General features: G+C 46.6%; 1 protein-coding gene across 7 annotated transcripts in view; it reads right to left on the bottom strand.

Annotated features, from left to right (window-relative positions):
* Positions 1-3,067: 3,067 nt before the first annotated feature.
* TSPOAP1 (TSPO associated protein 1) overlaps positions 3,068-10,824 on the bottom strand; it is a 50,320-nt gene continuing 42,563 nt past the window's right edge. For 6 of the 7 annotated variants that reach the window (XM_075517829.1, XM_075517823.1, XM_075517824.1 and 3 more), the window contains one exon: positions 3,068-4,414. In XM_075517829.1, the coding sequence (XP_075373944.1) occupies positions 4,205-4,414 (210 nt within the window). In that variant the 3' untranslated portion in view covers positions 3,068-4,204. Of the gene's footprint in view, positions 4,415-8,316; positions 8,383-10,824 lie in introns of all 7 variants that reach the window. The other variant, XM_075517827.1, reaches the window with a different exon arrangement.

Here is a 10,824-nt window from a genome sequence, read left to right as displayed (position 1 = left end):
TGAATGTTCACTTTCCCCGGAGACCGCGACCCTGCTCCCAGAAAACGGTGTATGGGAAAGGCCATGTATCTGGGTGAGCCTTCTGCTGAGCATCAAAGCAAGTGCCAAACCCTCGTGCTCACCACCTTCAGCAGCAAAGGAGAGACCATGTGCAGCTCCTCTGGAGTAAGGAAACAAGAATATGTCTATGCAAGCAATAGCGCATCAGAGCAGAGACGTGCCATCAACACCTGGGATACAGCACAGCAATTAAAGGCAGAAGGTGCAAAGCAGAACATCTACATTATATTTGCATTTTACCTTATTTTTTTTGTTTCTTGTAGCCTTTTGCGTTTAGCTACCAAAGCCTGAAGGTCTTAAACCTTTCTCAAGAAGAATTCTCTCAGCTTTGCTGTAAAGCCTGCCTGGTGTTGGGGAACCAACTGAATTACGGTGACTTTGCTAAACGATGAATCTGTGTCGATCACAGTAAAATTTGCCAGGAGGCAGCCCAGCACACGCCTGGGGAGCAGAGAGGCAACATGCACCTTCTGGTCACAAGGGCTCAGCTGAGGGAGGAAGGAAGCACGGGAGCGAGGGAGCCATCCTGCAGGCACCGGCTGCAGACACAGCCTCCAGCTCTGGGCAGACCCCAAAACGTTACAGCCGCTTCTTTTGTTCCTTAAGGTTTTGCTCTTTAGTTCATCCCCTCATGAACTGATAAAAGCTACGACAGACAGTTTCTTTCAAAAGACTTTAAACAACTCATTTAGGAAACTCCCGCTGGTAAATTCGGTTATAACAGCAATCAACTTCCTCCCTGGCAGGGCAAGCTGAAGATAAATTACTGGGTCGCTGATGACTTTCATAGCTTAAGTCTGCTTCAGAAGTCATGGAAACTCCTTCCAGCACTCACAGCTGCAGCAACTTTATTACTTCAAAACTTTCAGCCTGTCCTTGCCCTGACTCCTGTCTGCCACAGGAGACAGTGGTTCACTGCAATATCAAGATCCTCCTGAAAAATTTCTCTCTAAGGTGCAGCAGCTTCCTAACGAAGTCTCTCCTGCAAAATCCCCAGAAAAGCCCACACTGACTTTCACCACCTTGGCTGAATTCCCAGAGGACCAAGGTACAGAACTGCCACTCCACACAACTGACCCAACATTTACACACCAGTGGCCTTGACAGAGCCCCACGTAACACCGCAGATCGCAGTTTCAAGTGCCCACATTTCCACTGATGGGACTATGAGGTATCAACTACTCAGAGTCGTAAGAGCAAGGTGCAGAGCCAAGACCTGTGGTCTGACCTCAGAGCTTTTGGGGTTTCCTTATTTTTCCCTCTTTTAGCCAAAGTATATTGAAACATAAAGAATATCATTCAGCTAAACTGTTCCAGCAGGATGAGAGGGGAAAACCACCTTTTTTTCCTTTCTTGGGGTCAGATGCCGCAGACAGCACCTTTGCTCAGTTCCAGATGTCTTCTACGCAAACAGGCAGAAAAACTGCAACTCTTAGCAAGACTGGAGGAAAGCTCAGTCTGTCTCCAGCATCTCCACCCCTCTCTTGCCAGATCAGAGAGACCACACAGGGTTGAGGCCCTGCAGAACTGAGCAGCTACAGCAGGTCCACACAGGAGGACTGGACATTGAGTAGCCCAAGACTCATGTGTCTGCCATGGTGGCACTACAAAAATCAACACCAATAATAATGGCATTTTTGATAATACACATTTAGACTTTTGCACAGGGCAGCAGTCCCCAGAACAACCCCAAACTGGTAGACACAGAGGGAGCAAAGCCTCTTCTCTAGGCACAGCACTGGTTCAGAGCTCCTAGCAGTAGGCTGTTACTCTCTTGGGTAAGAAACATGGGAGAAGACCCTTGCAACAACCTCTGAGCAGCTGCTGGTGGTACTTGGACAAGTCCTGCTGGCTGGACAGGACCAGTCACTGCTGGCACAAGCCGCACCTGGACTCTCTGGAAGTTGCATCAGATGTTTAGGAGGCCTGAAAGTGGACTGTGGATTCCACCTACAAGATTGTTGTGGTGGGGATGGTCTCTACTGGGGCCATTTGTTCTGACAAAGCAGATTTATTGTGTCAGTCTATCACCCGAGCACAGCAGTGGCTGTGCCAGAAGACACAGTAACTGTGGAGAGTTGGTCTAACCCAGCCAACCTGCCCTGTCAGCACAGCATGAAAACAAGCCAACATCTGCAAGGGACAGCAGAACTTCTCCATAGGTATGTGCTCCCAGCCTGGCTTGAAGGTGGCTCGCTGTGGAGGAGCCAATTAAAAAATGGAAAACACCAAAGCATCTGAAACTTTAAAAGTAAAAGCTGTACTTCTAGCAAAACCCATCACTGACCTCTTAATTTTTGCTCTATTCTAAAAATGAAATCATCAGGGAATGAAACACTGTGGTCTGGAGGTAGCCACCATACCCGCTGCTGCTTTCACTGCTCTGCTACATCGACGCAACAGGGAAGCGTGAGTGTAGCTGTATGGCCCCAGTGCTCCTGGCAGCCTCAAGCCCACCAACCCTCCCTGCTGACCTGCAATCCCTCTGCAGAAGGTGTTAGTATCAGGACAGCTGCTTCAGCCCCATGCCCTTCACTTCATATCCAGGAGCACCCACAAACAGGTAACACCGAAGAGCAGAGAACAGAACTGCAGGAAGAAATCTGGCTGTGCAGGTCCCCCCATGCTCAGTTCCACCCACAGTGAAGGGGTCCAGTGCCCAGATCAGGGACTAATGCTGCATGAAGCCACCCAGGCAGTGCAGCAGGGCTATGTGCATGTCCAGCTGAGGCCTGGACACGGTATAACTGCACTCTGGCACAGTATAACACCGTGTAACTGCACCTCGGTGCTTTCTCCTTCAGGATTAGGTCTCTGAAACAGGAGAGGCAAAGACTTTTCACTCCCAGAGAAGGTAGCTCACACCATGATCACAGGAAAGGCGGGCTCCTATATGAAGTGCTGCGGAGCATCCTCAAGGTGTGCGTGATTACTATAATTTTCTCCTCTGCCCCTCCCCCCCCCCCCCCAAGAAGCATCACTGAATCTTTTGCTTTTTTAAGGAAAATGTATTTTTGTGAAAATAGATTTTATTATAATAAAATTTGATATTAAATAAAAACATACCGTATCACCAACACTCGTGGACACTGTGCTGGCATCATTCACGTACCTCACATAACTGTCCTTCTCAAAACAAGTACCCCACTGAAACATGCAAAGAAAGAAACACTGAAAAGGATAGAAACCATGTAGTACAAAACTCTCCGTGGCTTAGAAAGGGATGTGTCTTAACTCAAGGAACACATCATCTCATATGAAAATAGCTGCAAACTCTCCATCCCCAGCTCTGCTCTCTAAATGCTCCAACTCAGGAGCAGCCCAGTGAAACAGCCAAATAAAACTGTGAAAGAGGCAGACGATAGATAGATAAATAAATAAATAAATAAATAAATAAATAAATAAATAAGGCGGAGTCCCCAGCCAGTGTGTGGTCAAGGTGAACCAGCCAAGAGCAGCTTACAGCAGCCCACCCTATAGGCAGAAGTATCGACCCGCTTCAGGGTATCGCTCCTTCCTCCATGGGAATCCTCGTGCTGAAACGTGACTGAGGCAGTGTGGGATGCTCCTAGGCACAGCTGCATATTTACAGGTTTACAGTACAAATAACTCACTCGTCAGCCCAGGGACAGCAAAGGGGATTCATGGGAACAGAAAAGTGCAAATTTTCTTTGCAGGAAGTGAAGGAGTTGACACAACCTCTTTTGGACCAGAGAAATACCAGGGTGCGCAGTACAAGGGATCTCTTCCTAAGGGGCTGGGGCTTTGCTGGGAAAAGCCATTTAGCTAACTTACAGCCAGAATATAATTTTTAAATTAAAATATTTACAGGGAACCGGTGCATTGAGGGCTGCATGGAGCAGGACACACTACTGTGGAGGTAGCTGTATCCTAGAGCTGAGGCCTCACACACCCCAGTGCCATGACACTGTATTCAGAGCCACTGCCCATGCTGGGTGGGCATCCACGGCTGGGCTCTCAGCAGAGACCACAGCTCACAGATCCACTGAAGAGTTTTCTCTATTCAACATACACTTTTTCCCTATGAAAATACTCTAATCAGCTTATTGCAGAGGGCTTCTCCTGAATTTTCAGTCCCTGTGTGGACTGCACAGGCAGTCTTTACAGGACAATAAATCCCTTGTTAATTTTTCTTACTGGACCCAAGTTTTTTGAAGAGCTTTTTTCCTTTGAAGAAGAAGCCTCTCTTCTTTTTACTCTGACCAGGTACGTCACCGCATTTGAGAACGGCCAGCGATGCCTGCTCTGGACACTGCTCGCCCACGACAAGGCAGGAAGGTGGTAGAGTAGGAGGAGTTGGTGAGGAGTCGCTCTGATCAACATCTGGATTTAACTGAGTGGGAAAAAGAGAAAACAAAAGAAAAAAGCAGAAGTTAGAGCTGATGAAGGACATCACGCCAACATAAACCTCAGACAGAGAACCCTGCCTTCTCCCCGCCAGTCTGTCCCTCACCCTGCAAGGCTCAGCTCCTCTATGCAGTTCCAGATGCAGTTAGGAAGTTTCCAGTGGATTTAAACTTTTTTGTACCCACTACCCAGACCCTGCCTGAGCTCAGACATTCTGAAAATCCTTAACTTTGGGCTAAGAACAGGACAGCAGAAAAGCCCCACTGAGGACTTGGTGAAAGATGCTGCTTCACAGCTGAAGACGCTGTAAATGAAGCACCTCCTGAGAGCAGGGATGGATAGATACTGATGCATCCACGTATGCCTGCTGGCTGCCTGGGCTGGGGGAGCCTGGTGGGCTCCCAGCACACTCTGGAACAGAAGGCAGAACATTAAGAAAAAAAAACAACTTCATAAGAACAAGGGCTCTGCAAGACCTTCAGAAGTTCAAGGAGGCTGGCTAAGCTAGGAGGCTTCTGCAACAGTGACCTAGTAAGAAGAGAAATTCAGAGTCTTGCAAGGCTGCTCAGCATCCATCAGATCGAGTCGCAGGAGGAGCAGAAAGCAAAGTCTGATGCTCTGCAGTGGCACCAATAATGGAGAAAACGTTTATGATGGAGCAGGACATGGAAAAGTCTTGGATCAAGTGGCACACAGCAACTGATATGTGTTCCTAAGTCACCTGAGCATTTGAGAATGTTAGCTGGGATCCACAGTCCCAAATGATGCACTGTATGCTGCTCCTTTTGGAAAGGGTTTTAGAAATCAGAAAGTGCCCTAGTCCTGGGCTCAGTTTCCTCTTCACAAAATGCTAATGGCAGGTCAGTTCCCAGCAGCAGCCTTCTTTCCATGATCTCCTCTTGCTGGGCTTAGGTGTCTGGACAGTGACCATTTCTGATCTGGCAGGGTAAGCTTTTCCAAGAAGCTTCAAAGTTCACCAGGGAAGAGGCTCTGGGTTTCTGAGGCCTAGGACAGCACTTGTCCCACTGCCTTATCTTCCACACAGCTTTCACAAACCACCATCTTCCAAGCTCCCAGCTGTACATCCTATCTTGGCATTACCCAAAACACAATGTAACAGTGGCTGGAGCTGTGGAAACATGGAAACATCATGCCCACATGGAAACATCATGCCCTCATCATCTCTCTGCTTGGGTCCCACTAAGTCAGGGAGAGTTGAGTGCATGTCCCTTAAGGGTCTGTAAGCAGCCACAGCTCCGACAGGGAAGATGAGTTAGTGAAACCGGCAGCAGGATGCTCTGCCTGGGGTGGAAGAATTACTGAAGAGCAGAGACATTAGCCCTGCACAGGAAATGTGTGAGCATCACAGCAGTTGCTTGCAGTTCTCTGGCAGGAGTGGATGTGCTTTGGTCCTGGTCCCACACTGCGCCTGAGGAAAGCTACTGAATCAAGCAGATGCACAGACATAACATTACTGCCATAGCTATAGCACAGCCACACTTTATGGGCTGTGAGTTAGTTTATTTAAAGTTTCCTGGGGTCAAAAGCAAAAGCAGCACTGCTCTATCACCCTACTGCTGTTTCAGCATCCCACCTCCTGTGTGACAAAGAGCACAAAAAGCGGCTGTGACCTCTCCTCCCCTCACAGGTTGAAGCTACGCTGCTGTATTCCCGTCGCTTCACTCTGCTGCAGGAGGAAAGCACTTCTGGTACGAGATGAGCAGAGACCTCTTCTCTAGAGTCAGACTCAGTACGTGCAATACCTATCAAGTCAGTCCTGAGCAGACAGGAGTACAGGACTTTTAGAGAGCTCTGTCTTGGTGTGAACATATGACCCCTCCAACCTCAGAAAGTTGAGAGTCAACTACTGTCTTGTAGCAATCACTTTAAACTGTCCCAAGTGACAGTGCCATCAGACTCTCTCTTACCTGAACAAAGGTCTCTGGTCACAGGGACAGAGAAGTAACTCCTCTCCATCTCTTTTCATTACAGTAAACAATACAGTGGCTGAGTTTTCCTGAACTCACACTCTATTTTCACCTGGCAATCTTGTTCCACACACTTTCAGAAGCACTTCTGTGACTCTCCAGATATGCAGCACTGTGTTGAAAGGCCAGCTACTGCCAAGGACATGCTAGAGAAGGCTTCACAGCCTGGCCCTTGTGAAAGCTGCGCTCTGCCTGCAAGATCCACTCCTCCAACTAATGCTGCAGCATGAACTGCAATCTTTATATCTCCTGGCAGCACGTACATGCAAGGTACAACCCTTGGTGTTGATGGCCCAAGTGCTAGTAGGTCTGAGAAGTCTGGAAATAAATCTGAATGAATCTAGATGAACCATTTTCAGCTAGTAATGCAAGATTTATGAAGGCAAAGAGAAAAAGTAAGCCAGATGAGGGCTAACTTGGTAGCCTACTGGGTTAGCTGTGTACAAAAAGAATCCCTGGGTTCTGCTCCAGAAACTATTTATGCCTTGTGCAACGAAGAATCCTTGGATAAAATGCACAAAAGCATTGGGCTAACATCAGAAGGGGTCTCACCAACATGCAGTGAGTGGTCTCCCCTATGAAGCTCAGGCCTTGGGCTGCCTGGCTCAGCAGCCCCAAAGGATGGGGGAACGATGTAAAGGCCCCTGTGCAGCCAGGGCAGCGGAGGCTTGGTGCCCATGCACCACTGGAAACCATTTTTTGGCAAAGGTGGGACAGTTTTAGGGCAGATCTGAAGTGGCCCAACAAACCTTATACAATTTCTCCTGTAGAGCTATGTGTTGAAGACTGCATGCAAAATGAGAGGCAGGTACCTAGGCCGACTGACAAGTGTCACAATTATTTACTGTAATAAGGATACCACAGTTTCAATGTCATTATCAAATATCAAACAGTTAAAAGGAAGTGACTAGCAGTTTCCTGTCTTTGCGGCTGAAAGTCCTGCTGATTCCCAGCTGTGGTATACGATGCCCAGGCAGATTTCCACACACAGAGGCACTCACACACACAAGCATGTGCAGATACTCTCAGAGGTCTCTATATGGCAGAAAAGCAACAGAACCAGTTCACAGATTCATCTGGTAAGAGACAAATGATACTAAAATTAGGGTTTCTTCCCCAAGACAAACATGAAGGAAAAACTGCTTGTCAAAATCCTGATAGAAGCTATTAGGGCTGATAAACAGAAGAATCATATTAGTTTTCATGAGGCAGTTTTCAGTGCTGTCTCAGGTATTATTGATTTGCACAATTTCAGGAAAACAATGCTTGAAATTAAGAAAAACACAGATCTTCTCCCACTGCCCCCCAAAACAGAGGTCTCACCCCCCAGCCCCAGAATTTTTTCTTTAAGTGCTGTGAGACAGAACAATTATCCACACAAGGTTGGTTTTAGGGACTAAAAGTTACTACTTTCTTAAGTTGATGGTGTGCAGGGTTTTTTCAGGACTATACTCAGGAAGGAGTAAAATCAAGAAGAAAAAAAACACAGGCTGAATATGGGGCATGCTCAGCCTAAGCAATATCCTGCATAGGCTAAATGAAGCTTTGGTTGTTGACATGCTTGAACAGTGGTAGAATGGCCAGGCTGAATTACAAAGCAAGTCTTTTTGAAACATGAATATCCAGCAGAGTCCCATCACAGTTCCCAAAACCACCAGATAATTGTTCCAAACAATTGCACTTCATGTGCTGACCAGATCACGGCTTGTCTTTAATACAGAACCAATCTGGCAGGTAAAGTTCTGCCACCAGAGGATTTGAAGCTGGGCTTGCTAGCAGAGCCCAGACCAGCCTGTCAAACTACAAGCAAGAAAAGGAGTAAACTGCAGGTGCAATAGGAGGACCCTTTAATATGCTAGGCTGGGTGGGAGATTGAAGAGATCTTCTCATACAAACTTACATGGTTGCTCTCTCTCTCTCTATGTATCATTCATATCTATCACTGGACTCTTCTCTTCCTCATTCTCTGAAGAAAAGAACCGTCACGGGTGCATAATACAGGCAGAAATAAATACATGAAATTAGAATCAAACACTTTCTGAAGGTGCTTTACAATCAGTCTTTGACAGAAACTGCATATTACTGATGCAAAAATATTCGACAGCTGCAGCATTAAAGCAACTGCTCTAAGTTGGTGAGCATGAGTGGTTCAGGACCCTAGCTTGTGATCATAACTTCTTGGATAATCCTCTTTGTGCTGCATTTTTTATTGCTTAGTCTAATCCCCAAATGTTGTCAATTTGAAAGTTAAACTGCTTCACCTTTTTCAGGTGCCAGCATTTTAAGATTTACTCAGAAATAATTCAAAATGATCCATCTTTCCCAGTTCAATTTGGAAAATAAATTGTCCTTATTCTCAGGCCTTTGGCATAGCAGCAGGGAGAAGGGAAGTGTGAAGAACAGACAAGGTGAAAACATCAAATCCAAGAAGTTACAAGCGATTTAAAAATCACTCATGATCATGCTGGAGAAGCTTCTGTTGAGATTGGAACTAACTTAAATACAAGTCCAAAGCTCTGCTGTGACACCATGGTGCATATGCATGCTCCCTGATGCGTTAGGTCTCAAGCTGGAACTGGAAAATTTGATGGAAGTCTGTTTTGCTATGCTGTCTTTCAGAAGATTCAAACAATACTTCTCTAGAGGCTGCCAGGCATCTTTTGCCTTCAGTGATTTTTTGCATATCCCCCACTCCCCTCATCCCAAACAGCAGCAGCAAAGGTGCTTCCGTTTGTGTTGCATATACCAACAACACACTTTAACAAGCAAGTTCCTAAACTCTATGGAGTATGTCACTGGAGTTTGGAAAGCCCCAGGCATGACTATATCACTGAGAGTTCATTCCAGCTCAGGGATGGCCCTTAGAATATGTATGTTTTACAGGAGGAGGTCTTCCTTCTGCCTCACCCATCAGGTGTTCTGCCCATAGGTAGGGATACTGTGATGGCTGTGACAGAGCCAAAAACTCAGTGGGGTCAGGTTCTGTCTCTCCTCGGTAATCAATAACCATGCTTAAATGTAGTTAACTAATACAAGCTTGGTTATGAGCAGGGTAAATGCACTGCTTTTAAAAGGGGGCAAACAAGCCCTTCATATTTGGAAGCTGTTTAGATAGATCTGGATTGCAAAGCACAAGCAGGAGCCAGGACTGCACATAGTTCAAGAGTGCTAAGCCAGAATCACCCAGGGCAGGTATCCCGGTGAAGTGGGGAGGCAGCAGGGCAGGAGGCAGTCTGTCACTACACAGAAGCAGCCAACACAAAGTCATGGCTAGATAGTTAACGTGGATTCCCGCTGAAATAAAATTGGCTTAATCATCAACAACTGAATTTTCCAAGTCTTGAGAGACTACAAAGAATAGCAGCTCATGGATCAGCTGAGTGCCAAAACTACCAAATCAATCCTCACCTAAGGCAACAGATCCTGCTCTGCGGACCCAAAGTCAGAGCCAATGCAAGAGGAAGCTCTGTTGGATCTCTGGCAGAGAGAAGTGGAAACAAATGGAAAGGTCTGACGGGCAAGCAAGCCTGAAACATGTCTATTTTATATGGGTTGTTTTTATCACATTTGAAAGGCATTTCTGTTAAAAAAAAAAAAAAAAAAAAAAAAAAAAGGTGTCATGAACCACAGGAAAAAAGCTTACAGCCTTGAGCATCTGGGCCAGACTGCTGTGTCCAGGGGAACAGTCACCCTCTGCTGAACCCAGCACCAGTGGAAAGAAGAAAGGAAAGCTGAGCAGCAGCAAGCTGCAGGGCAGCAAGCAGGAGCAGCTCGTGCTGCCTGCTCAGCAGCAGAGCAGACAGGACCTGGTTACCCTGTGTGGTCTGTGACAAAGCCTGGGACATGGCAGGTCAAACTGGTGTCACAGTTTCCTCACCAGTAAAACAGGAGAGCGTTGAAATAAGGGCAGATTTGTTGTATATCTTACCCTGTTTATCAGCCAATTTCCTCTCTCTTACTTGTCCTCAATAAAACACCATTAGCTAAGCCAAACCCTTCACATCTGCAAGTGACAGATCAGCTCTCCAAGCCCTGAAGGTTACCTGAATTTCCCCATGGTTTCTGGGAGGACCCAGGCTGGGGCTGGAATAATGACCCTTGGCATGTGAAACAGGCCCTTGTTGCTGCTGGTTGATGCCAGAGAGAAGGGTTAGATCTGTAATAAGCTACACTATGAATTCAACCTGTTTTAATTTTACTGGTTCAGGTCTCTTCTGGCACCCTCTATTCCAATAGATGAGTAATTTGGGAAGAGTAAATCATTTTGAGAGGGAAACTGAAGAAGGAAACCGACTCTGCTTGTTTCCCCCCAGGAAAGTTAGACCTGTGTAACCTCAGGGCTCTTAAACCCTGATAGCTTATTAACCTGTGATTCCCCAGCATGGACCAGCACTTACGGGCTGGGAGG

The sequence above is a fragment of the Mycteria americana genome, chromosome 15, assembly GCF_035582795.1.
Source record: "Mycteria americana isolate JAX WOST 10 ecotype Jacksonville Zoo and Gardens chromosome 15, USCA_MyAme_1.0, whole genome shotgun sequence".
NCBI lineage: Eukaryota > Metazoa > Chordata > Aves > Ciconiiformes > Ciconiidae > Mycteria > Mycteria americana.
The sequence above is the reverse complement of the archived record's forward strand: the minus strand, read 5'-3'. Positions and strand labels throughout refer to the sequence as shown.